Raw genomic sequence first — 26,699 nt, 5'->3', positions numbered from 1 at the left:
TCTCACCTCTCTGAGTCTCTATTTCTTTTTCTGCAAAATGGAGTGAGCAGTTGCCACCTGTGAACACTGGCATGAGACAAAACGAGATGTTCGTCACATATTTGGCAAAAGCTGTGTTTGGTGAGAGATAATCTGCTTTATCCCAGCTGTCCTTTGGCAGATCAAGAAACAGACTGGCCTCAGGTCACACACGTGGAGGAAGTGATGGGGTCAACGTTCGTATCCCCCCTCCCCCCGGCGCTGCCCCCCTTTTCTGCTAAGGCCACCGCCTTGTTTCTAGATGCTGCGTGTTCCACATTTCCATGTGTCAGGAGGCCTTCCGTTTTTGGCTTTGTTTGCTGGTGAAATTCCCACAACATAAAATTCACCATTGAAATCATTTTAAAGGGTACGATTCAGTGGCATTTGTACATTCATAATGTTGGGCAACCATCGCCGCCATGTGGTTGTAGAACATTTCACAACCCCGACAGCCGACCTTATGTCCTTCATACTCTTTAAGTGAGCAGGGTGTTTTTGTATTTTTTTTTTTTCAGAGTTGTGACCCAAACCGGGGCCCAGCTGTGAGCAGGACTCCGGGGAGGGGGGAGGTGCCGCCGCCGTGCCCGCGGCCCGAAGGCTGACCCTTCGCGGGCATCAGCCAGGCTCTCAGGACGTTAGAAGCACGGAAGACCTTCGCGCATGCCGGCCCCGCACCGCACGACGACGACACGACGCCCGGCACCCACCTGCTCTGCTCGGACAGAGCCTGGGCTGGGCTCTACTTAAGTACCCACGCAGCGGCGGCTCTGACCAATCGGCGCCCGCTGCGGCTCCGGCGCGCTCCTGGTTGGGTCCCGTGTCAGTCTGTCAGGGGGGCGGGCCAACGCGGAGGGCGGGGGGAGATAACTGGCCAATCGGAGCCAGCTGCGGCTGGCTGAGCGCTCCTGGTAGGGCCCCGCGTCAGTCAGTCAGGCGGGCTCGGGGGCGGGTCCGCAGCGGCTGCGGCGGCGGCGGCGGCGGCGGCGGCGGCGGCGGCTGGGCGGGCGTGCAGTTCCGGGCGCGCGGCGACCGTTGGTGAGTCCAGCTGGTGGGGTCGGGGTCGGGGTCGCGGTGGGGATCGCGGTGGGGGTTGGGGTCGGGGGGCGGCGGCGGTGGCCAGGGCGGCGGCGGGCGGCTCCGGGGAGTCAGGGCCCCGGCGGCAGGGTCGCCGCCCCGCGGGCCTGAGGGGATTTTTCGGAGCCGGGCAGCCGGAAACTGAAAGTCGGAGCGGGGCCGGCGCAGGAAAGTTCGCGAACGCCCGCGGGCGTCCACGGCGGCTCCGGCCACGGGCCGTGGCGCGGGGTCCCCACGCGGTGACATGCGGTCCGCAACGCCCCGGCCCACTGTGCGAGGTCACGGCCGGGGGGCCACGACCCGGGGTCACAGCGTTCCACCCACCAGCCTGGCTGCCTTGAACTTTGGTTGCTGGCCTGTGCGCCGCGTACCCCTTGCCTTGACCCCAGCTGTGGGCTCCCCTGCGCCTACCTGGTGCTCCCTTCTTCCTCCGAGAGGCGAGTTCTCACCTGTTTCAGATCTGGACGAGCTCCCTGAACTTCAGGGTGGTGGGTGGACCTCTGGGGTCACCTTTTCTCACCCTGTTGCGCCTCGCCCCTGCAGCTTGTCCCGGAGGTATCAGTGTCTCCTGCCGCCTGTCTTCCTCACCTGCTCTCTCGTTCCCTGCCCTCAGCCCCCCACCTCCTGTGGCTCCGGAGCCTTCACACTTGACCCTTGAACATACAAGGGGGTTGGGGCGCCAACCCCCTCCCTGTGCAGTTGAAAATCTGCGTGTAACGTTTTTTTCTTCCTTTCCTTTTTTTTGAAATGGGAACGCTTCCCAAATTTTCGGGTCATCGTGCAGAGGCCACACTAAATGCTGTCTCGTTCCAGTTTTCGGACATGTGCTGCGGAGTGAGCACGCCTGTGACTCCCGCCTTCACTTAGCTAGCAGCCTGCGGTTGGGCAGAAGCCCCGGCCATCGTGCGAAGAGCCGGCTGCCCCAGACCTCCTTGTGTGTGGTGTGCCGGATTCTGACCGTGCGTGCGTTAGAGGAAGATGGTAAAATCGTAGGGAGGAGAAAGCACGTTGACTGCAACGGGCTGTAAACAGTCTGTGCAGAAGCGGATCCGAGCGGTTCAGACCTACGTTCAAAGGTTCAGACCTACGTTCAAAGATCAGCTGTCACACTAGAGTGCCAGTCACAGACAGCACTGTCGCGTCCTGCAGCCTGTGAGTAGAGGTGGGGTGTCCCGTGTGTGGTCAGGAGCCCGGTGAGCGTCCCCGTGATGAAGGTGAGGCCCAGATCCTGGAGTGGGGCCGCTCGGAACTGTCCGTGGAGGAGCCTGGGACAGAGAGAGTGTGTGTGAGAGGGAGAGAGTGCCCGCCAGCGAGCGAGCAAGCCAGCGAGTGTGGGGCAGAGCACAGGGGGGGCGTGCTGGGCCAGCGCAGCAGCTCTCAGCAGAGGGGGCATGTGGAGGGCAGTGGCGTCTGTCGACTCGGTTGCTGGTTTTAGGTGCCGGTCTCAGTCAACCCGAAATTGTTGCTCGAGTTTTATTTTTCTTGAACAGCTTAATTGCAGTGTGATTTACGCACCACGGTGTTCGCTAATGCTTGAATCAAGAAACAAGGGGCGCCTGGGTGGCTCAGTCGGTTGAGCGTCCGACTTCGGCTCAGGTCATGATCTCGCGGTTCGTGGGTTCGAGCCCCGCGTCGGGCTCTGGGCTGACGGCTCGGAGCCTGGAGCCTGCTTCGGATGCTATGTCTCCTCTGTCTCTGTCTCTCCCCTGCTCACACACTGTGTCTCTCTCTCAAAAATCTTAAAAACACAAAAATGCTAAGAGTTGATTTGTTTAAAGCCTTTGGAAGCCACAGAGCCCCTCAGTGCTTCTAGAAGTGGCGTCTCCACGCACCTGAGCAGACGCAGATCTCTCCCCTCTCCCCGGACACCTGGTTCTCAGAATAGAGCCCAATCCCCATGGCCGCAGTCCCCAAACGCATGCACTGTGACCTCGGGCCTCTGTGCTGGTCCTGTGCCTCCGGTGCCCTGCTGTGTTGTGTCACAGATCTCTGCATCCTGTGGTCCTGTCCTGTGACCTGCCTCAGTGTCCTGGGAGGGGGGACGGCAGGCTGTAAACGCCCGTGCCATGTGATGGAGAGAGCCTTGCCGGCTCCCTCGGAGGGGGCTCCAAGGGGAGGGGGCTTTCAGCCAGGGGTTCTCTCTCTCGAGCGGTTTCTAAACTTCCCAGGGAAATAAATGCGAATGTCACTCGGGGACCATGTTCGTCCTGCAGTATTGGTCATGCTCTGGGTGCTAGAGCACAGGATGTGCCGTACTCGCTGGTCGCTGGAGAACGCATTTTCTCCGGGAGGATAAAGGCCTTTTCACTTTGTGTTTTGAGGGCCGCATCTGGGTCCCTCTCTGGCGGTGGGCAGCTGCCAGGTGGGTTTCCACGGCGGGACATCACGAACATGCCCAGAGGCCAGGGCGGGAAGGTCCAGAGAAGAAAACCCGGAAGAAATTACCCACACACCCCGCAGACGATGCCCAGAACGGGGAGCACATCTTCGTCGTGTTCTGGAGTCCAGGCCCGTGGGCGGTGTGCCATTCTCCTTGCACTGGGCCCGCTCCTTCATGGGGATGCGTGAGGACCACTCTCAAGGCCTGGTTCTTGTGTCCACAGGGAGGACATGTCCCTGTCCCGCCACAGGGCCTCACCCCTGCACAGAGGGTGCTGAGCCTGGGAGGAGGGTGCAGGAGGCAGGCTCAGCGGAAGCCGTCCGGGGTCTGAGCTGCGATGTGCGAGCTCTGAGTGGGAGCAGCATCGGGGCCGCGTCCCCTGCGGGGTCCAGTGGGCAGCGGAGCAGGTGACCTGGTTGTGGTTTAGGGAGGTGAGGACTCAGCGGGCGGGGGGTAGGAGGAGAATAGGGGCATGACTCTGAAGGGACACTTCGTCCCGGTTCCGGGCTCGGTGTGCCCCACTTTGGAATGGTGTGGAGGAAGGGCTGGCTTCACGGGTACCAGAGTCCTGCACCCCGTGCCCAGGCCTGGGTCCCTCCTCCTGCCCTCCCAGTCCCTGCCTCCTGGCGCTTAGCTTTCATTCCAGAGGGACGGGCCCACACAAGGAGGCCAGCACGCTGCGGTGTCGGTGACAGGTGACAGGGAAGGCCTTGCTGAGAAAGAGATGCTGGGACGGACAGGGTGGAGGAAGGGTGGAGGCTCAGGACACAGTGGATGGTGGCCAAGGCCTGACTGCAGCAATGTGGTCAGATTCCAGGGGTCTGTGGAGGGTAGAGCCAATGGATCTACTGATGCATTGGAGACGGTGGATGAGAGAGAGAGACCGTGGTCTCTGAGGATTCCACTGGAGCGACCGAAGGGGGGCCCAGCTCTCCAGGAGGCTGCAGATGTGCAGGCACTCACACTCAGAGGTCAGGGAGAGGGGAGGGGAGCGGGGTGGTCAGCTGGGTCAGGTGGAACGAAGGGACAGTCGCTGCATCATGACTGATCACCTTGTCCCTGCCGAGGGCCCTGGTTTTTAGTCAGAGAGACTCAAGATCAACATTTAGGTGGTACGAAGGCTCGCGCGCGCCAGCACCTAGGACCAGAAACACGTAGGAGCGCCTGGGTGGCTCAGGTCACAAACTCACTGTTCATGAGTTCGAGCCCCGTGTCGGGCTCTGTCCTGACACCCGGGAGCCTGGAGCCTGCTTCGGATTCTGTGTCTCCCTCTCCCTCTGCCCCTCCCCTGCTCGCACTCTGTCTCTCTCTCTCTCTCAAAAGTAAATATTAAACACACACTCACCCACCCGCAATGTCTGCTCATAATGCCTTAGTTTAGAGCGTCGGCGCATGTGAAGGTGTCCCCGTGCTCTGCACCTAGGCCGGGCCCCGGGCTTGTGAAGGGGCTGCCGCCAGCTCCACCTGCAGCAGAGGAAACGGCAGGGCAGCACACGGTGCCAGATGCACCGCTCTTTCGGGGCTTCTTCCTGTCAGAACCTGACTTGCACGTTCTCTGCAATTAAAAACTATTTTTTTACTATTTATTTATTTTTGAAATAGCGTGTGAGTGCGCGCGAGCCCGGGAGGGGCAGAGAGGGGCCAGAGGGTCCGAAGCGGGATCCACGCTGACGACGTAGAGCCCAGTGTGGGGCTCGAACTCACGGACCGTGAGATCATGAGCCGAGCCAAAGTCGGGTGCTTCGCGGACTGAGCCACCCAGGCACCCTGCTCTACCATTTTTAGTATCGTGAGACAGAGTTATTTTGGATAAACGTGTACGGGTATACGTAATTAGAGGTTTACATCTTTTTCTTAATCTTTAGAATTTATTTAAGTAGTCTCTACACCCGGTGTGGGGCTCGATCTCACGACCTCGAGATTGAGTTGCACCTCCTCGACTGAGCCAGCCAGGCTTCCTGAAACTCCATCTTTTTCTTTGGAAGTTGAGGCGCACATACAGCAAAATATACAGATCCTGAGGGTACAGCTCGGCGCGCGGTCGTCTGCGTACCCGGGCCTCTCCGGCACGTCTGCGTTTCTGTACTCAGCGCTTCTGACGCCAAACGTGGCATTCCTGTGACCTCTCCTTGGGTTCACTGAGTCTAGAGTGGCTCACAGAACTCAGGGAGACACTGATTCCGTGCAGAGCCAGGTGGGAAGATGCACAGGGCAGGTGTGGGGCAGGGCTGCCAGGCTCCCACGCCCTCCGGCGCGCCAGCCTCTCGGCACGGTGACGGGTCACCAGTCCGGGAGCGCTCTGAACCTCCCTGGTCCGGGTGTTACAGGGGCTCCTTCACGAAAGTACGATCGATTGCCTTATTGGTCATGGGTGGTTAGGTCAGTCTCCGACCCCTCTCCTCCCTCACAGGGGGCGGGCGTGAAAGGGGCTTATGAGTCACAGAAGATGCTCCCTTGGCCCCGTTGCTCTGGAAATCCCAGGGGTTTTAGGAGCTCTGTGCCAGGAACCAGGAAGGAGAGCAGACGTTTCGTGTGCCACAGGCTCGTGCAGCCAGACGTCATCACTTCCCAGCTTGTGTTGTCGTGGGCTGGTTTGCCTGTTCTCAAATGTCACATAACTGGAACTATTCTGTAAATACTGTCTCGTCTCTGATAGAGATGCCCTTTTAACAAAACGTGAATCTGTTGTACGGAAGTTAACTGGAGCTTGTTTTGGGGGAATCAGTTAGTGTGAGATCCGGGGCAGACTGCATGGGAGTCCTCGTTCACACGTTCATTGCCAGTGGAGTTGCTCTGGTTATGAGCAACTTACCCAAGAGAGTCAGTATTTGGGAAATAGGCGGGAAGCTTGAAAGGGCCAGCAGGATGTTGAGGTTCCGGGTTGGGGTGCCCATGAGCCCCGAGTCCTGTTCTCCGGTGGCCACCCTGCCCACCATCCTTCGTGCCTGTGTTGGGGCTGCTGACTGCGCTGGTCATGTGGGGAGGCCCAGATGGGTGGACATGTGCAGGCCACCAGGGAGTCAGAAGTCCAGGCGCGGGGATGGGGAAGTTTTCTTCTGTGGTCGGGGCAGGCAGCCCGCCACGGCGGCGGGACTTGATGTATTGATGGCCTTCAAAGCGTTACATTTTGGGGCAGTGCTTTTGAGTCTCTGTGATGTCTTTCGTTGTGGTTTGTAAAAGTTAAAATGCATTATAAACGAGATTTGAACACAACGTTTAAGGTCGTGAGCACTGAGAACTCCCCAGGCGTGGCATGGGCCGCGGCGGGACCCGGGGGCTGGTGCTGTGGCGCTGGGTGGAATCCGTGGGTCCTCCAGGGCCTGTCTCCGCATTTAGGACAGAAATACCGATCCCCGCCGTCCAGCTGTGTCGGGTAGTAGTGACCGCTGACCAGGCTGTGTTCACGAGGTCATTGAGGCCTGGCCAGAGCTGACAGAGGTCAAGGCCAGAAAGAGACCACCCGTGTGGGTCTTGTACATCTAATGGGAGCATAAGCTGATGGGCTAGGGCAGTGGGACCTGCCAAAGAAGGTGTGATCAGTCGGCCAAGAAGCCGGGTCTGGTTTTGAGAAGACAGAATGTTGGTGCCAGAATAAAGCTCTGTCTCACAGACTGTAGGGGAGGCTGCTCAGTGAAGTTTTCAAAAGAAAGCATCACCGTAATCCTCATACTGTCACGGGGCTGTTGGTTTCTTACTTTAGTCTCCTCTGCCCCCGTGTAACACAGTCGTGTGCTTACACTCCTTTACTTTTGATGTTGGATTTCATTTAAGGTAATAAATACAGAGTAGAGATCTAAAGTGTGGCTTTTTTTTTTTTTACCAGTGGTTTTTAAAAATTTTTTAGTGTTTATTTTTGAGAGAGAAAGAGCGAGTGAGTGTGTGTGTGTGTGTGTGTGTGAGAGAGAGAGAGAGCGGGGGAGGGGCAGAGAGAGAGGGAGACCTAGAATCTGAAGCAGGCTCCAGGCTCCGAGCCTTCGGCACAGAGCCCGACGCGGGGCCCGAACCCACGAACCGCGAGATCATGACCTGAGCGGAAGTCAGATGCTTAACCGACTGAGCCCCCCAGGCGCGCCCCCGCTAACATAGTTTAGAGCATTGATTTGTACGTCGTTGATGGCTCGTGAAATCACCTCGTGAGAGTAAGTGGACTTTCACGAGCCCTTCGCTCTTGGTAGTGCTTCTGTGTAGCACATCCGGACGTGGCCTTGAGAGGCTTGGGCTGAGGGGTCCTCCCTCCTCGGCTGCCCTGGCCTGCACTGTCGGTGTCTACCGAAAGGCTTTAGTAAGTGGCGCCTCGTAGCGCTTCTGTGTGCCGTCGGGCTCGAGAGAGTGAACTCCCCCGCTTGTCAGAGGGACAGATGGATGGGGCAGGGGCCCAGACACGCCCACACGTGCTGAGAATGTGTGGACCAGTGAGAGGGCGCCGTGGCCTCCTGCCAAGTGGCCTCGGGCACGACACCTCATATGTCCTGTGGTTAGAGGAGTAAATGCCTGTGTGCTCTGGCACGCGGCCCAAGCGAGGCCTCGCCGACTACGAGTCCAGAAGCCTTGGTTGAAAGTGGCTGTGCCCGGCAGATGGGAGGCAGGGGCACACCGTCTGTTGCTGCTTCCTGTGGTGTCACACCAGCTTAGGACAGGGAAGACAGCCCCACGAACGTTGGAAAGAGGTGTCATTTCAGAACATCCTGGTTCGAAAGTTGGCGTGTTCCCCACGCACATCCATGAGAAGACACAGGGGTGTGTTTCCAGGGGCGTTTGGGGAAGAAAGCTCTTTGGAGCGACTGCAAACGGGCCAGGGTGGCTCTGAGGTCAAAGTGCTGCGTGTTCAGGTGGCACCTGGGTACTTGTCCAGCTTGGAGGGTTAGCAGGTACGGTTCCCTCTGGCTTTTTGAGATGCTGGTTGTTGATCTGTGCGTCCCACGCAAGGGGTCAGAACACTGTGGGAGCCTCTCCCCTGTCCAGCTCGTGTGTCCTGGGGGCCTTGGCAAGGCCTGGTGCACAGCAGCGGGCAGCTCTCTAGAGGGGGCACCCTGGTGATGGTGGCCAGGGAGCAGAGCGGTGGTGCCCGGCAGGCTGCGTGCCTGCTGTCAGGGGTGACGTTGGAGACGCCGACGCGTGGGGTGGCCGCGTCCTGGGGGCTGCCTAGGGCCCGAGCACAGGCAGGTCAGAATTTCCTGCCCACCAGGCTGATCTGTAGGAGGTCTGGGGGAGACAGGAAGGCACGAGGATAAGGGCTGCCGATGGCTGTGCAGCCAGAAGGTGGCCTCCCCGGATGCCGGCCCTCGCTCTGTCCGCGGGTCAGCGAGCCGGGCCAGGTGACCTTGAGGACGGCCTGTTGGCCTGGGGGCTTTGGAGTGGGCGTGCTGGCGCAGCTGTGCGGCGTGGGCAGAGCGCCACCCTGGCCGAGCCTCGATTTCCGTGTTTGTGGTGGGAGATGGGACTAGATTGTCTGCAGGGCTCCCCGTGGTGCTGAAATCCTGGTTCTCCGATTCTAGACCACTGTTCGGCTTGGCGACCCCGACCCCTCACCGCCGGGCGAGGGCCATTTTCCGCGGGGGGGTTATTCTGCAGTTGAGGCGGCTCTTAGGCCCCTGCGTGACCCTCTCCTGCTCTGTGCTCTTCTTAGGACGTGGCGGTTCGCGGCTCCCATGGCTGCGGCCAGCGTGACCCCTCCCGGCTCCCTAGACGTGTTGCAGCCCGGCTTCTCAAAGACCCTGCTGGGGACCAAGCCAGAGGACAAGTACCTGTGCTCGGCCTGCAGGAACGTCCTGCGCAGGCCCTTCCAGGCACAGTGCGGCCACCGCTACTGCTCCTACTGCCTGACCAGCATCCTGAGGTACTGGGGGCCGGTGGCGGGTGGCAGGTTTGGCCTCGGGTTGGGCCGTGCTCCCGGCGACACCCCCCGAAGGCAGAGGCGCACTGCAGATAGGAAAGTGAAGTTAGCGACCGAAGAGGAGGAGTCATGGGTTGCCGGGGCAGTGTGGACACAGGGAGTGAAACGAACACCACAAGAGCCCGTCTGCTGCCACTGCTCCGTGGGTGTCCGTGCGTGTCATGTGGGCACAAGACAGCTGAAAATCACACTTGGGGTTCATGTTGCGTGTGCCTTAGAGGCACATGTCCCCAGGAGCTTGTGAAGTCTGGTCTGAGGGCCACTGGCATGTCGAGGGCCAGTGGGTGGGCCCAGGGAGCCAGCACCTCACGCCTGGGCGCCCGGCTGAGCCACCAGAGAGCACCTTTGTTCACAGCGGGAGGGTCACCGTTAGAGGATTGGAATCCTCTCCCCTGTTTTAAGTATTTTGTTTTTATTTATTTGTTTCCTTCTTAAGGTTTGTTTTTGAGAGACAGCATGAGCAGGGGAGGGGCAGAGAGAGAGAGGGAGACCCAGAATCCGAAGCGGGCTCCAGGCTCCGAGCTGTCAGCGCAGAGCCTGATGCGGGGCTCGAACCCACAAACTGTGAGATTGTGACCTGAGCCAAAGTCGGACACAACCCACTGAGCCACCCAGGCACCCCTAAATGTCTGAAACACTGGACGTCGACGCGTGCTCCTCCCTGATTCCATCTCAGTCTAGAAAGTGCAGAATGGGGCGAGGAGTGGCGCTGGGCGGGCGGCCTAGTGCTCTCTGCTCTTTGCAGCGGGTTTGATGGCCGGCCCCTTGCTTCTCCCCCCAGCTCCGGGCCTCAGAACTGTGCCGCCTGTGTTCACGAAGGCATATACGAAGAGGGCATTTCTATTTTGGAAAGCGGTTCGGTAAGTGAAAGTCTTTAAGCAAAAAACGTCAAAACACAGAAAACGTTTTGATGTTTCTTTTAGTGACACCAATGGCCTCATGGCGTTCTGGCAGCTAGGACCCGCCCTTGCTGCCCCGGTGGCCGCTAGAGCTTGGAGCTGCTGCGTCTGCCGCTGGGCCTTGTTCTGGAAGGCTGGCGGCGGGGCAGGCAGGGGGCAGCGGGTGGAGGCCTAACCTAGGAATGCTCTCCTCAGGCGTTCCCGGACAACGCTGCGCGCAGGGAGGTGGAGAGCCTGCCGGCTGTGTGTCCCAGCGACGGCTGCACCTGGAAGGGGACCCTTAAAGAGTATGAGGTAGGGGCCCCCGCACCGGCTCGGCCTCGAGCCTGAACCCCATCCCCAAAGCAGCCCGCAGAGCCCTCGGTGAGCCTGCCGGCTGCAAGCCTGGCTGACGTCTGCAGAGGAGGCGGCGGCTGCTGACGACCCGCGTGTGGACCCAGGGGCCTGGGGACTGTGGCCTCGGGTGGGGCTTGCACCTGACCAGGCCCGGTGTCCTCAGCTGTGGAGGGCTGTGGCGGGTGGCAGTGAGGCGGCCGGGTGCGCTAGGACCTTGTGCTGGCTCTGCGGGGCTGAACGTGCAGGAAAGTAGTTTTCTTGCTCGGTGGGATTTTTCCGTGAGTCTTCAGACTAGGGCTTTCTTTTCTCGAACTGTCTAGACGTTGGACATTGCAGGAGTAGCCACGTTCGATCTGCGGTCACAGAAAGGCATCTGGCCAGTGACAGGGCGGCGGCTGCTGTTCCCATCTTGCCGTGGCCTGTCCCAGCCAGGCAAGGCTAGTGTGCGTCCCTGCGTTGGTACAGCGGGGCCTCTGTGTGACCGGACCTGCCCGTCCTCGTGCAGCGTCCACAGCTCGCTCGCTCGCTCGGCCGTCCTCTTAACTGGCGCAGCCCACTTACTCGTGCACAAATGTCATGGCAGCCGAGCGTCCGCCAGCTGACGGTGGGACAGATGAGACATGGTCAGTCCACACCACGGAATAGGATTCAGCCGTGAAAGGGAGGGAACAAAATGGTGACACGTATGAACAGACCTTGAGGGTACTCCGTTCAGTGAGAGGAGCCCAACTTAGGGGACCGGTCCTGTGGCCATCCACTCCCGTGACAGCCCTGAAACAGCGCAACCCAGAGAGGCAAGAGGCGGCCAGGCCGCCGCCAGGACAAGAGGTTGGGACTGGCATGGAGCGGCAGGTGGGGCTCTCAGATGGGCAGCCCCGTAGGCGAGGCTGGAGAGGCTGTGGGTACAGAAGCCTGGCTCTCCTAGGCTCAGGCTCAGGCGCTAGGCCTGCCCCGGGCCCCGGGACAGCCCCATCGTGGGGTGGGCCCTGGGCACTGAGTCGTGACGGCGAGGGAGGGCCCATCGGGTCTGAAACTGGGACCCGGGCTCCCGGCCTGTGTGCCGTCCTTCCCTCGTTCTCTTGACCCACTAGCCTTTCTGGTCTTCGGGCTCTCAGCCGCATGTTTCCAGGGGAGCGGCTTGGCCGTGCCCAGGGAGGAGCCTCTGGTGGGGAAGGTGAGTCGTGCTGTCCATCCAGCAGGTGCCTGGGGCCTCGAGTGGAGCAGCTCTCGGCTCCCTGCACCCTCACTGCTGCCTTCCTGGGAGTGAGACCCAGAGGCTCCCGGCCGTACCCGCACAGCGGGGCAGCCCTGCTCAGCACCACAGGCCTGCAGCCGTTACTGCCCGGGGCTGTCCCGACAGCAGGCCTTGGGGTTTGGGGTCTCTCCCGGGAGGGTGGGAAGCCCGAGCAGGCTCTGGGGGCTTGTGGGCCCAGGAAGTAGGCACAGTGGGCTGTGCTGCCTTCTGCAGGGACCCAGAGACCCCCTGGGGACAGGTGGAATACCTCCCCGCCCCCCACCTCCCGGTCTGGAAGGCCAGTTTCTGCTGCCTCCAGGCCCGCGGTGTGGGTGGGCGGTGGCTTCGTGGGCCTCCGGCTGAGGGCCAGGGACCGCAGCCAGCCTGTGGGCTCGGCCACGGCCCTGCAGGCATGCAGGCTGGAAAGTCCCTGGCTGGCCCGGAGAGCCCCGGAAAGTCCCTGAGAGGGTGGGTTCGGTCATGTGGGAGGGCGGGCGCTGCTCTGGGACACTGGGCCTGGCCTTTGGTAAACCCTGTCCCTGGCTGTGAACGTCACGGGCCTGGGTGAGATCAAGGCCTCTGTGCACACCGCCCTCCTCTCTGAGCCAGCTCGCTGCCCTTTGCGGGGCTGGGACCAGTGGCGTTGTGAAATGCTGGCGCTGTGGCTGAGCTGTTCGGAGAGTCCCGGTTAGCCTCTGAATATGTTTTTCCTTTGCAATAACACCTGGTATTTTCTAAGAACCCAATAATTTAAAACTCCAGTTCAAAGATGTTAGTGGGGCGCCTGCCAGGTGCCAGAGGTGCCCATGTGCACAGCCCCAGAGCCGTTTCTCTGGGGGCGGGTGCAGGAGCCTGCGGCTGGAGGCAGAGGAGGGGCCGGCTGGCAGGGGGGGAAGCTCTCCGCTGAAGGCGGGATGGGGGACAGGGGTGACTAGTGGTCACAGTTGAAAGGTGAGACCGAGTCAAGCCTGCTTGATGTCCCGCACATCCCTGTGAATTCAGAGTCAGCACAGCTCTTTTCACCGAGACACTTAGTTTGAATTCTGGTTGAATAAAGGCTGATTTCTCCAAGGCGTGTGCTTCTCCCTGAGTGGACGTGAAGGTGGTCCCTCTGATCCCTCGAGGGTGGTGGTGCTGAGGGCCTGCTCCACAGAGGCCCTGGGATGATAAACTCAGGCCTCCACCGTCAGCCGGGCCCAGGGGCGGCCGTCAGCAGGGGGCTGCATGCCCTCAGCCCTCCCGGGGGTGCCCGCTTGCTCTGTGCTTCCCTTGGGGACTCCCATGTTATATGTTAACACTCCTTTAATGAAATCCAGGCACCTCAGCTGTGGCCGCTGTATCTTTTCCACTCTGAGCCGTGATCATTTCTGAGACTTGTCCTTGGTTCATTTCGAGTGTTTATGGTGTACCTGGTGTGGTTGTTGGATCGTGGTGGGGTATTGTGACATCCACCTGCCAGCGCCCCAGGGACCCTGAGGCAAGTGCGGATGGATGGTGGGGGACCGGGCCGTGTGCCCAGCCGGGAGCCTTCGAGCAGCTGTGGGCAGGCAGCGGAGGAGCCCAGGGGCTGTGGGGACGCTTCAGGGAGGCCGGGTGCAGGCTGTGAGGACCCGGGCTTTGTGCAGCCGGGCAGTCCACGATGTGTTCTTTAGACAGGCTGGGACCTCACCTGGCAGCATATGGGGTGCTCCGTCGGGCTGCTGCGGGGTCACCAGGGAGGCTGGCTGGGAATGTAGCATCTGGTCTGTATGTGTCCCCGCGAGAAGTCAGAGGGCAGGGGTGCCTGCCCCGGGAGACTGGTGACGTGGGGTCCGCGAGGAGGCGTGGGCGCCACCGGACGTGACATCCAAAGTTTCCACGCCGTGCGGGAAGGACACCGCACGCGTTCCGCCTCCCCGGGGCTCACCCGTGGCCTCTGCCCTGTACACGCTGGGCTTTGGCGCCAACAGCCAGGCCCCTGGCGCAGGACGGAGACACGACCACCCTGTTCCCCAGTCGGGAAGAGCAGGTCGGAGGCTCCCCTGCTCCCCTCAGGTACCCCACAACCGGGATTCTGCAGGGAAACCCCAAAGACCACGCCCCTCAGGCATCGCAGCCCCGAACTGCCCAGCCTGAACCTCGCTGGAGTGGCTGAGCCTGCTTCTGCTCTAGCTGGTCCAGAACTTTCCTCTCTCAGCCACCTCTGCCTCCCTGCCCAGCAGGCCCCACGTTGTCCCTGATGGGGCCTCGTGTGTCCTACCTACAACTTAGCACCGTGCTGAGAGTAGCCCAGGGGACACGTTCTGTAGGAGTGGACGCTTACCGGAGGCCCTGGAGGCGGCGGATCCGCGGGGGCGGGGGAGGGGAGGGGAGGGGAGGGGCGGGGCCGTGTGTCACAGGACAGAGTCCAGTCTGGGAAGATGAATACGTGCTGGGGACGGACGCACAACAATGTGAATGTGCTCGATGCCCTTAAAAGCAGTTAAGATGATAAATTTGTGTCGTGTGTGTTTTGACACAATGAAAAGGACGGCAAACAAACCTAGAGGTCTCTCCACCCGGCTCCCCTCTGCTGTTCCCCTTGCTGGGAACTTCGCGCCATGCCCGCAGGGAGTGCCAGGCTGGTCACGGACCGGCGCCCTGGGGGCACTCCTGCCTCTCCCACCTTCCCCCCCCCCACCGGCTTCTCTGCCCCAAGCCCCTCCCACAGCGTCGTCCTCCAGCTGAGGTTCAGCCGGGTTCCAACCGGTTTCGACTCTCCCCTGCTCTCCCCTGCTCGTGGCTCTGTGGCTCCAGCCGGGGGACAGCACATCCCGCCCTCCTCACTGCACCTTCCTCCTACGCGCTGGGGGACCCCGGGCCGGGCCCTGCCTCCCTGGGTCGGCACGTGCCCTCCCCAGGCCCACTGCCTGTGGGCTGTCAGCGCGGGCGTGGGATGAGCGGGTGGGCTCCCCGTCCTCTTCTGCTCGGTCTGGCCGCTGTGGTCCGTCCTCCCAGCACATCAGCCCTCATCGCTCCTGTGCCTCCTGTCCACCGAGAACCTGCCCCACTCCGGGCCTGGCCGCCCTGCACCCAGCAGGCCGGCTTCGTCCCTCCGCCCTCCCGGCCCTCCGCCTCGGCCTGGGCTCCGTGGCCCTTCTCACTCTCTGGCCAGTGATCCTGTTGTCCCTGAATGTCAGTCTGGAGCCTCGACAGGGTGTCACGTGGGTGGGGTGCAGCCAGCTAGCGTGGAGTCCCCCGCCCTCCCCTTTCCGGTCTCACCTGGAGCACGGGCGTCGGAGCGGATGAGTGCCCCGTGCTCGTGGCTTCGGGACGGGGCCCGGCGCCTGGCGTCAGAGCCTGAGCGGAGCCTCAGCCGGGACGGCCAGCTGTGTGCGCACCGTGTCCGCCGCGTGCCCTGTTGACGCCGTGCTCCCTTTGTTGCCAGAGCTGCCACGAAGGACACTGCCCGTTCATGCTGACCGAGTGCCCGGCGTGCAGAGGCCTGGTTCGCCTCGGGGAGAAGGAGCGGCACTCGGAACAAGAGTGCCCGGAGAGGAGCCTCAGCTGCAGGCACTGCCGGGCGCCCTGCTGCTGGGCCGACCTGAAGGTGAGGGCGTCCGGCAGGGCTCCCCTAGCTCCTCGAGCCCCAACGCTGAGCCTGCCGGCCCGCTGTCACGGCCGCTGTGGCGTTTTCGCCGCGTCCCACCAGTCCGTCGCTCGCAGCCAGCTGGGTGGAAGGTGCCTGGTAGGAACTCGGGCGGATCTGAAGGCAGAGCCGAGTGGTTTTAAAAACCTGTTTTATTTTAGAAAAACTCACACGGAGGGAGCCGCAGCGCCAGGCCTGGGCCACCCTCCCTGGAGCGTGCCCGTGTCCCCACGCGCCTGGCACCACGTGGCTCCCCCTGCTTGCTAGGGGGGTCCCAGGCTTTGTGTCGTGTCTTCTGGAAACTTTGAGAATGTGTTTCTGAGCACGTTTGCTCTTAGACCGCTGCACATGCCACCGTCCCTTCCGGGTCTCAGCGGCGACTCCCCGCCGTCCCCGGCTCACTTGGTGCCCGTGTCTCCCGACATCTGATTTGTCGGGATCGGGGTCCAGACGGTCCCCACGCTGCATCGTGATGATGTGTCTCCAAGGTCTCTTTAATTGTGCTCTGCGGGGCTGCTTTTTTTTTTTTTTTTTTGCCGCTGTTCCTTGAAGAAGCTGGGCTGCACGTCTGTCCTTGCTGTGCCCCTCAGACCCCCGTTCTATAGACCATCCGGTCCAGAGGCCCGAGTGCGTCCACTCGCGGGGCATCTGGCCGCTCACAGGGCCAGGGTCTCAACGTCCCACGGCCTTGCTCCTCAGTGGCCTGGTTTCAGTTCGGGTGACCAGCAGTGGTGCTCTGCCCTGGTCGCCGTGGATGGCTTGTCCTCATGTGGCCCCGAGCTGCCAGATGGAGAAGAGGGGGTTCTGCTCTGACCCTCCCAAGTGACACTTGCGAGTGCCTGTGGGAGCTGCCCCGTCAGGGGTCTCGGGAGCCACGACCCCGGAACGAGGCCACGAGGTGGCAAGGGTGACCTCACACACGCCCTGGCTCCTGACCGCTCTCTTTCAGGCGCACCACGAAGTCTGCCCCAAGTTCCCCCTGACCTGTGACGGCTGTGGCAAGAAGAAGATCTCCCGCGAGAAAGTAAGTGGTTTCCTGGCGTCTGTGACGACGGGGCGGGGGCGTGCGCGTTGTGCCCCGTGCTCAGTGGTGGCCCGTGGGCCGCTGTTCTGTTACGCTTCCCACGATGGAAGTGACCCGGCCCGGGAGAAGTCGCACACGCCTGAGATCCTGGCCGCCGCTTAGTCTCACCCCTGCGCACACGCTCACCTGCATCCAGAACCCTGCAGGGCTGGGGGCAGGCTCCGAGCTCCCTGTAAAGAGAGAACGTACTGCGGGTTCATACTGACGCTTCCAGTTCGGATTTTTGCCTGATTCCATGTGATCTCAGCCCTCTTGCCACGGAGCATCTCGGTGCCGGATCCCCTCGGCCTGGTGGCTTACGTGTGCCGCCCCGGCCTACGGCTGCTTTCACAGTGTCGGTCGTGGACCACGCTGGCGGCCTCGTTTCTGGGACTCACGCGCACGCCTCTGCTCTGGCGGCCCCGGGAGGCCGTCTCGGTGCTGAGCTGCCGTCCACCTCGGCTTTCTAGTCTGAGATCGCCCTTTACAGATGGAGTGGGCTTCGAGTTTTGTAAACCGGTCGTGCGGGTGCCTAGTGGAAACCGGGGAAAGTGTGCTGACTGGCCGAGCGCAGGCCCCGCCCACAGGCACCGTGACAGACCCCCGCGGTGGCGGCAGATAGGGGTCTCGGGACTCCCAGTTCCCCTCTCTCCCGGCGTGAGCCAGGCTGGGAGCTGTTCACTCCAGGCTGGCCCTCATCCCTGACCGGGAACATCGGGACTCCCGCCCGTCTCTTGCAACGGGGGGAGACTCCGTGCTCCTTTTCTCTGTGTTTGACGCCCTGAGTGTCAGCAGTGGTTTGGGCCACGGTCCCCTGTCCTTTTTCTTAGTTTAACGTTTCATTTATTTTTATCTGGCATTCGTAGCTCTGATGGTCTCTCTCTTCCACGGTCCTGGCAGATGGAGGCAGAGGGACCGCTCGCCCTTGCCCACTTACGAGTGCCCCCCTCCGCCCTGGTCTTTGCTGGCGGAACGTGCCGCCCGTGTCAGTGCCCGGCGTGTGCACGGCCAGGCTCTCTGGGTTCCGCGCCTGTCGGCGTTGGCGTTGTCATGTGCCAGCACCGCGCTGGTCCGTCGTGGGCGTCTGACCCCCGGTCAGGCCGGCCCCTCCTCGCTCCCAAGGGCCCGGGGGCCCTCGACACAACGTGTCCTACGAGCTGTGGTGGAGAGACTGGGGTTCAGAGGCCCGAGCACGGGACTGGGCGTCTGCGTGTGTTCTGAAGCCCTTGGCCTGCACCCACCTCCCTTCGTTGACACGCACAGGCCACGTGGCCACGTGTGCGTGCGCGTGTACTTGCACACCTGTGGTGGGTTGTGGGCCGTGTTCAGCCTGAGACCGCAGGGGACGGGCCGGTGGGGGTGGGGTCCGGGGAGGGGGCGGTGGCAGGGAGGAGAGAGTAAGGGCACCGATGGCGTCCGTCCTCCCAGTTCCAGGACCACGTCCGGGCATGTGGCAGATGCCGAGTCCCGTGCAGGTTCCGTGCTGTCGGCTGCCCCGAGATGGTGAGTCCCGTGGGCCCTGGGTCCGTCGCTGGGGGCTGGGCGGGTGCCCGTCGAGCCTCGTGAGTGGGCGGAGCCTGCAGAGGCGTGCCACGTGCCCTCTCCCCGAATGCCGGATCTGCCGAGCCTTCAGACTGGCCTCCTGGTTTCCCTCCCGTTTCTGCTGCCTTGTCCACCTGCTCGGCCGTCAGGTGTCCCAGCCTCAGTCAGGGCTCGCGTCCCTCTGCTGAAAATGCCCAGGGCCTTGTACCTCCCTGGTGTCTGGTGGGCGTTTCTGGCCTCGGCCGCACACTGTGACATGTGCCCACCCCCCTGCCCTTCCCAAAAAGAGCACCTCGTGTCACCGGCCTCACATCCAGGGCAGCCAGAGATCCGTGCTGCCTGCACACAGGTCCTGGACCCACCTGCCTCCCCTACTTCCGTGGCCTGTGTGGCCCTGGCTGCCTCTGACGTCGTCTCTGCACCAGCCACTGGCTTGGCCGTCCTTGGGCACACTGACCCGTTCCCGCCTCAGGACCTTGACCTGTCAGCTTCCGTGCAGCTCCCTCAGGCCTGGGCGGTTCTCCGTCCACTTGGCCTCTACCGTTTTCCCTGACCGTCTGTCCCCCAAGGGGCTCTCTGAGGGCCTGGGGAACGGCCGGTGCTCTGTTCCTCAGAAACTTCCAGGGGTGGTAGCCCCGGCTGTGCTGTCACCTGGTGCCTTGACACCCGGTGTCTGGTGTCCCCTCCCACCGTTGCTCACTGTTTGGTGACGTGGTGGCGGTCCATTCCCACGCAGGCCCTGGGCCCCCCCGCCCTGGGCGCCGCCCGAGGCCAGGCCTGGCCCCGGGTGCCACAGCCACCATCCTTCCAGCGGCCAGAGCCCACCGCGGCCTGAGTGCGATTGCCGCTGAGGGCGCATGTCGTCTCGAGCCTGTTGACCTCATCCTGACCTGAGGCCTCACACACGCCCCTCCGGATTGGCAGGGGCGTCCTGTCAGAGCCCCGCTGGGGAGCTGCGCCCTGGGCGCTGTGCCTCACGGGGCTTCTGTTCTTTCCTTCGTTTGGTGTTTCGGGAGCGTTTAACTTTTTTAAATTTGCCGTGAAGTCTCAGGAGAAATTGGCTGCCGGGTCAGAACTGTACGATAAAGAGGATTTGAAGAAGCTTCGCTTTACTGGTCCCCCCCACCCTCCACCCCGGGCAGTTTTAAACCGTGTCTTCTTTCCTGTTACTTCACATAAAAGCAGATGAGTCACCAGGAAGGTTTGGATTTTGGAAAGACAGTGATACCAGCGACAGGTGACGTGCCGGCAAGTGAATGACGCGGAGGCGTCGCCGCACCTTGCGGCACGTCCGTGGGGCTCTGGCTCCGAGCCGAGTGCCGGTGCGGCGCCGTGAGCCTCCCCGTCTTCCTTCTGCAGGTGGAGAGTGAGAAGCAGCAGCAGCACGAGGCCCAGTGGCTCCGGGAGCACCTGGCCATGCTGCTGGGCGGCCTCCTGGAGGCCAGGCACCCGTCGGGGGCCGATGGCCACTTCCTGGGCCAAGGCGAGGTCGGGGGCTGGGAAGCCGGCACGCTGCACCCCGAGGCCGAGCTCCCCAAGGCCGCGGAGCTCCGGCAGCGGTGTGAGGCCCTGGAGAGGAAGACGGCCACCTTCGAGAACATCGTCTGCGTCCTGAACCGGGAGGTGGAGAGGGTCGCCATGACCGCCGAGGCCTGTGGCCGGCAGCACCGACTGGACCAGGACAGGATCGAGGCCCTGAGTAACAAGGTCTGGGCCCGGGGCCCCCAGGGCTAGTCTGGGAGGGCCTCAGGGCATCACGGGGCCTCGGAGCTGGGATTTCAGGGATGGCACCTTGAGTTCTAGCATGACGCTCCTCCGGCTTCTCCGCTTCTGTGTCTGAGCCGGAGTCCCTCTCGGAGCTGTGTGCACCGATGGGCCTGACGTGGGGGTGCTGGAGGCCTCTGGGAGGTGGCCCCTTCTCTCGGGCCTGTGGGTTCCACAAGTGCGTTTCCTGACACTGAGCTCTTGAGTCTCGGGCACAGGTGGGGTTGGGGGTGTTGAGGGGACGGAGCTCCCCTACGAGCTGAGCCCAGTCAAGCCCCGGGCACTGGGAGAAGCCGTCCTGCTCGAAGTCGGTGGAAAGGTGGGCACGGGGGCACTTCCCTAAGCGCCGTCCTGTGAAATGCAAGGTGGCCTCTGAGGCCCGCAGCCCCTCCCGCCGGCACCCTCACGGGGCCCCCTGCGCCCCCAGGTGCAGCAGCTGGAGAGGAGCATCGGCCTGAAGGACCTGGCCATGGCCGAGCTGGAGCAGAAGGTCCACGAGATGGAGGCGTCCACCTTCGATGGCGTGTTTATCTGGAAGATCTCAGATTTCGCCAGGAAGCGCCAGGAAGCTGTGGCTGGCCGCACGCCCGCCATCTTCTCTCCAGGTGCCGTTCTGGAACTTGTCCTCAGAGCTGCTGGTGTCCGAGCTACTCACGCACCCTTGGGCTGGAGGCCCCTGCTGTGCCGGCAGCGCCTCCGCGGGAGGACGCGGGGTGGGCGGGTGGCCGCCTGGGCCGGGAGTCCCCTCACGCACGGAACTTCGGGCGGGTACTCGCAGGGGTGTTCCCTGGAAGGCACCGCTGGGGAGAAGGGGGCGCTCGTCCACGCGGCGGGCTCCCTTGCTCTGCCAGGGCCACATGCGGCCCAGGGCCCTTCCTGCCGAGCCCGGCCCCCCACCCCACGGGCGCCCTTTACCGTTTACTTCGGTGAAGTTGCTGCCGTGGTTATGTGTTCGGAGCCCGGGCGAGTGGGGGCAGGGGCGGGGCGCCTCTCCTGCTGGCGGGTACAGGGCCGCAGGCAGGCCCACCCGCGACCGCGCCATCCCCTGTGTGGAACCGGACGCTCACGCTCTGTCTTCCTGGCTGGGACAGGCAACTGCCACGTGGGGAGCGGTGTGTTCGGGAGGCCGGCCCCTCTGCACTGGATGCGAGCAGGCAGCTCCTTTTGCTAGCGCGTTTCCTCGGGAGTGGGAGCGTGCCTGCCGATCAGCTTTCCTCCGGGTCCAGCTCTGGCGGAACCTGATAGAGAACTGAGCGTGAGCTCCAGCTGGGGTGGCCCTGTGACACGCCCCCGGGAGACGCTCGTCTGTGCTCAGGCAGAGCTGCACAGCCGGAGCGGGCTGGTGTCCGGGGAGCCGAGGGAGGGTGGTTTCCGGGGCCACGGGCAGGAAGGCCGTGAGGGCCGCTCCTGGGGGTGCCCGGCCTGGTGCCGTGTCTGGGCTCCTGCGTGTCTCTGGGCGCCATGCTGGATATTGGGAATGTCGCCTCTGGCTTGTCCCAGGGTCTCCCCCACTGTGCCCTTTCCAGGCCCCAGCTCAGGTCTGACCACGGCCTTTTGACCAGAGCCAAGCCCCCCCTCCCCCGAACTTCACGGCTGGTTCCGTTTTGGGGTTACATTTAGGGTTTTTAGAAATGCTGTTTTTTAACGTTTACTTTTGAGAGCAGATGTGAGTGGGGGAGAGACAGAGTCGGGAGGGCGGACAGAGGCTCTGAAGCGGGCTCTGTGCTGAGAGCAGCGAGTCTGACGCGGGGCTCAGATCTGTGCACGAACTGTGAGATCATGACCTGAGCTGAAATTAAGACTTGGACGCTCGACCAGCTGAGCCACCCAGGCGCCCCTAAAAACACTTCTTCTAATCACCTATTTTTCTTTTGGGCGTTTGTTCTCGCTAGGAACTAACTGCGTCCTTAGAGGAGAAGTACGTGCCCCCAACCTGGGTGTTGTCCCTGCGTTTCTGCTCCTTGCGGGGAGCACGAGCCCTCGGCCTGGCTTCACTGACGCTCCCTCCCGTCCCCTCTGCAGCCTTCTACACGAGCAGGTACGGCTACAAGATGTGTCTGCGCATCTACCTGAACGGAGATGGCACCGGGCGCGGGACGCACCTGTCTCTCTTCTTTGTGGTGATGAAGGGCCCCAACGACGCCCTCCTGCGGTGGCCCTTCAACCAAAAGGTATGCGAGGCTGTCCCAGCAGCTGCTCTGGGGACCCCAGTGGGCGGCAGGCTGTCAGGATGGGCCCTCAGGCTCCTGGGCCCAGGGCCTCCACATGGCTCTGTCGCTGCAGGGGAGCTGGGGCGCCACCCAGTCGGCCCCGGGGCTTCCGGCCACTTAGGGCCAGCGGTTGCAGATGCCGCCTCGGGGCTGGTTTCAGAGGAAGGGCCACGGCTGGAGGCCGCACCTGAGGCTCTTGTGTCATAGTTGGGCTGAGGGATTGGAGGTGCCAGTGCCGTTGTCCTTCCCCTTCGCGTGCCGGGCCAGCCCCGTGGTCTTCCTGGTGGAGGCAGCGCATCTGAAAAGTGCTGTTCCTCGGGGAGGGCGGCAGGTATTCTGTGAGCCCTCTGGTAAGGAAACGTTTGCCACGTGAACATAAGAAAAGGCACCACGATGCAGCTCCACGTAGCCCGAACTGTAGCCTTGGGTCCCAGGGGTTGGTCACAGAAAGTGCCAGAGCGCAGATCACCCAGGTGGGGTTGACACCCGGTAGCCGTGGAGCGGGGGGGCCGTGACTCAGCGTTGTCCCTCCGCGGGGCGCTCTCCCCCAGGTGACCTTAATGCTGCTTGACCAGAACAACCGGGAGCATGTGATCGACGCCTTTAGACCCGACGTGACCTCGTCCTCCTTCCAGAGGCCAGTCAGTGACATGAACATCGCGAGCGGCTGCCCCCTCTTCTGCCCCGTTTCCAAGATGGAGGCCAAGAATTCCTACGTGCGCGATGACGCCATCTTCATCAAGGCCATTGTGGACCTGACGGGGCTCTAGCCGCCTCTCCCCAGGGTCAGGGGTCAGGAGCAGCTGGGCCCAGCGGCTCGGTGAGGAGCCACCACGCTGGGCCTGAGCCTCGCTGCGGGTGGGCGCCTGCCGCCTTCGTGGCCCACCGGGACGGGGCCGCCTCCTGGGAGAGGCCGCTCAGCCCGGGCTGCGTGGGGTGGGCTGCAGGCCCGTCGGTCCTTCCGAGGGCTGTCCGTGTAGGTGCTCGGGGCGGAGTGAGCGGAGCGGGCAAGGTGGGCCGGCACCTTGTCCTGCCCTTTGGCCCCCGGAGAGAAGGGACGCGCTCAGGCCTGGCCGCTGCTCTGAGGAGAGGTCCTGCTGTGCAGGCCAGCGGGCAGGGAGGGCGCTCTGTGTCCTCAGGGCCTCCAGTCAGCCGCCCCCGGGGCAAGCGTGGGGTGCACGTTGGGCCCTGCTGCGAGACGTGGTGCGGTAGCTGCCCCGTCGGGCTGTGGAGGAGTCGTTATTAAACTGTTAAATCTCTGTGGTGAGTGGTATCCGTTTGCCTCTGGCCTCGGTGGCATTGACCCTCACAGGGGTCTCCTGGCTCTCTGCCGTCCCTCGGTCCCTTCCCTACAAGTGCCCTGTCCCTTCCTGCGTCACCAAGTCCCTGAGCAGTTATGTGGGTTCCCTGACACTCCATGCTTGTTCCTGCAGGCCTTGCGGAAGCCAGCCGTTCTCCTTTCTGGAATCTTCTTTGCTGGCCGGCTCCTCCTCCCTCAGGCCTCCCCCGGGGCTGCCTTGAGAGCAGGTCCACATGTGCCCCTCCCCTCCCCTCCCCTCCCCTCCCCTCCCCTCCCCTCCCCTCCCCGCAGGGACCTCTGGCCATGGAAGAACGGCCAGTAGCTTTTGCATTTGGGGATCCGACAAGCTGTGTTGCCTCCCTGGAACCGGGTCTCCTCCAGAACCAGGTGTTTCCTCCAGTCGGCAGCCAGTGGTGCCAGCCCCCAACCGCAGACCCGAATCTCAGCTCTAGCGGGGGCCTCGGCCCCACGGGGTGCAGCGCTGGGGCAGACTCGGGGTCCTGGCCGCCGGCTGTGTGCACCCGGGTGGTTCCAGAGGGCCAGGCTGGGGGCTGCCCCGGGGGCCTCTGTAGAGAACATGTGACGTGTCGGACTCCCCCCGACGTCCCTGAGAAGTGACGAGACACGAGCGCCAAGAGGAAAGAAACCGGCCCCTGCGGCCACCTCCGAGGACACAGAAGCGCACACGTCCCGCGTCGAGTGCGGTGGTGTCGAAACGTGGCGGAGAAGCTGACGTCCTCCGAGGCCCTTCCCGCTGAGCTCTCCGGAGCGGCGTCCTCACGAGTTTGTGTCTTTTGTTTTCTCACAACCGAGACCTCAGCACCGTCTTCGCCGTGTGAGGCCCCCGCTTGCCCCCGCCGCCCCCAAGCTCCCCGGCAGGCCGCCCGCGTCCACGGCCCGACCCCCCCCACCCCGCCGGTGCCGGGCTCCCCGAGGTGTGCAGGCTGTCGTGGGCGAGAGGCCTGTGGGCCGCGGGCCGCGCCTACTCTGCTCCTGCAGAACGCAGAGCATCGCCTGCCCTTGTCCACTTGTCCACTCGTCCACTGGGCTGTCGGTCTCGTTTTCCTGCCAGTTGGCGAGAGTGCCCGATGCTCCCGGAGGCCGGTTGTTAACCGTGTCAGGAGCGTGTTTGCGACGGGAACCTAAGGTGTAGAATTTCCTTGGTGAACTGTGCTTCTGACCAGCTTATTCAAGAAGTCCTGTCTTCCCAAGGAAACGTTCGGGTATTTTTTCTGATGGTTTTTAAGGCTTCGTCTTCAGCACGTTGGGCTTTACTCGGGAATTTGTTTATGGGGTGTGTACGTACGCTTCATTTTCTGTTAGGCCGGCTGGGTTCGATCCAGTGCATTGGTGACTTTCCTTCCTTTTCCTCAAACCAGAACTGCAAGGCGAGAGGATTGGAAAGGTTTTTGCCCACAGGAACAGGGTGAGGGAGAAGTGAACGGCAGAAGGAAGGTGTGACCTTGTTTTGGAAGGGGGAGGGCGGGTTGGGGGGTGGCCAGCGAGCAGACGAGGGCCCTGCCAGGGTGCCGGCCCGCGGCCGCCTGCTGGTCCTCCCTTCCCTCCAGGGCAGCTCGGTCCCTGCGGCCTCGCCCAGACCTCACCCACCCACCGGGGGCCCCGGGCTGTGGGTCTGGGGAGCTTGCTGGACGAGCTCCGGACCAGGAGCGGGGCGCAGGGTGGGGCTCCGGGAGGAGCGGGTACAAGTCTTTGCCGGACCGAGGGCGCCATCCCCTCTCCCTTGCAGGGTGCTGCTGCTGTGGGGACACGCTCCTGCGGGGAGACCGGGGTCCCCCGGAGACAGCACGTGCTCTAGAGAGACACCGTGAGAGGCCTGGCCCCACCCCTTGTCCCGCAGCAGCCTTCCACGCCTGCTGTCGGGGCAGCCCCCTCCCCTGCCCTGCCGCTGGCAGGCAGGCGGTTTTCTGTCTCTGCGGACCACCCGTTCTGGACGCGCACCCCCCGCGGCTGTGCACACGGCCTTCGGCCCTCGCGTTGGGCTTGCTTGCGTCTGAAGTTGGCCAGGTTCCGCGGCAGGCATCGGGACTTCTTTTCTTCTGAGGCCGAAAGAGACTCCACGTACGGACAGACCCCGTTTCATTGACGTGTCCGTTGATGGACCTCAGGCTGTCCCCACGTCGGCCGTCTTGAGCCACGCTGCCGTGGGCGTCGTGTGCGGTTTGTGTGTGGACGCGGCCTGCCAGCGGAAACGGAGGGCTGCGTGTTGAACTGCCCGGGGGCCCGATACTCCCCGTGGCATACTTTCCACGTAACGCCTTCGTTTCGCCTCCTGCTCCTCCCACGGTCTCTAGAATTTCGAACCTTTGCTAGTTGTTAATACGAAAAGTATTTATTTAAAAACAGTGGCGGCCACTGTGCCGCGTGTGTGGTTTTGGCTCACCGGTGCCTTGTGTCCGCCCGTGTCCCGTCCTGAGGGCCTGTGGCTTCCCGTGTCTGGGTGTGTATTTTGACGCGGACTGTCTGGGTTTAGCATTGGGTTGACGGTTCTTGTTCCCGTCACCTGGAAGCCAGCCCTGCGCGCGGCCCGGGCCTGCACGGGCGAAGTCTGCTGCGGGTCGGTTCAGGTCAAGCACACTCTGTCTCTCGCGGCTTTCTACGCCTGTCACGTGAGGTTGATTTACCGTGTGTTTTGGGTGCATTTCTGTCCATCTTGCCACATGTACGGGCTGATGGCCAGAATACGGGATAGCGCCGTCGTCCCTGTAGACGCCGCTGCGCTGCGGCCCCCGCACCTGTGACTCCCCAGCCAGTGCCCTGCTCTCGTCACCGTGGCTTGTCCGAGGGTGCCGTCAGTGCGGCCCGACAGTGTAGAACCTTCTGAAGCTGGTGCCGCTCAGCAGGATGAGTGCCTCGGAGCTTCAGATGTCGTGTGGATCAGAGATTTGTCTTGCCTGTTTGCTGAGGAGCGTTCCAGTGCTCAGACGACCTGTCTGTCTGAGCATACACGTGTTGAGGGGAGTGCGAGTGGTTTCTAGATTTCTGGGCTCCTGCGTAGAGCTGCGCACGTTCGGACACAGGCTGCCGGGGAGCCCGCTTCCGTTTTCCCAGAGGGCCGGCCTGGCTGTTCGTAAAAGATACTTTGGAAGTTCCCGATCGTATGTCCCCAGTGTCTAGACACAGTTGATTTTTGGGTGTTGTTTTTATGTCCCGTAAGCTCGACACACGCACTTACTGGCCCAGGAACACACTGTTCAAGTGTGTGTTTTTGTAGCTTTGGGGGGATTTTTCACATAAACGGTCGTGGCATCTGTGAACAAGGACAGTCGTGTTGTCCTCCAGTCGGTATGTCCTTCACGCCTCTTGCCCACCGTGGCCCACCTGCAGAGTCCCCCGCTGGGAGACGGAGCCTGGGTAC

The 26,699-nt window shown here is 62.6% G+C and overlaps 1 protein-coding gene across 3 annotated transcripts; it reads left to right on the top strand.

Moving 5' to 3' along the window:
* The first annotated feature begins 890 nt into the window (after positions 1-890).
* Positions 891-23,282, top strand: TRAF2 (TNF receptor associated factor 2). Of its 3 annotated transcripts, none has more exons than XM_027050958.2 (11): positions 891-1,056; positions 9,102-9,311; positions 10,150-10,228; positions 10,463-10,561; positions 15,244-15,405; positions 16,394-16,468; positions 17,936-18,010; positions 19,409-19,756; positions 20,241-20,418; positions 21,836-21,984; positions 22,575-23,282. In XM_027050958.2, exons 2-11 carry the CDS (start codon positions 9,124-9,126, stop codon positions 22,791-22,793), a joined length of 1,572 nt encoding a protein of 523 aa, XP_026906759.1. In that variant the 5' UTR covers positions 891-1,056; positions 9,102-9,123; the 3' UTR covers positions 22,794-23,282. The 3 variants fall into 3 exon arrangements, with proteins under 3 accessions (XP_026906759.1, XP_026906760.1, XP_026906758.1); XM_027050959.2 differs by lacking the exon at positions 891-1,056 and adding an exon at positions 1,183-1,532; XM_027050957.1 differs by lacking the exon at positions 891-1,056 and having other exon boundaries at positions 20,247-20,418.
* Positions 23,283-26,699: the final 3,417 nt, after the last annotated feature.

Source organism: Acinonyx jubatus, chromosome D4 (assembly GCF_027475565.1).
Source record: "Acinonyx jubatus isolate Ajub_Pintada_27869175 chromosome D4, VMU_Ajub_asm_v1.0, whole genome shotgun sequence".
NCBI lineage: Eukaryota > Metazoa > Chordata > Mammalia > Carnivora > Felidae > Acinonyx > Acinonyx jubatus.
This window is presented reverse-complemented; position numbering and strand designations above follow the sequence as displayed.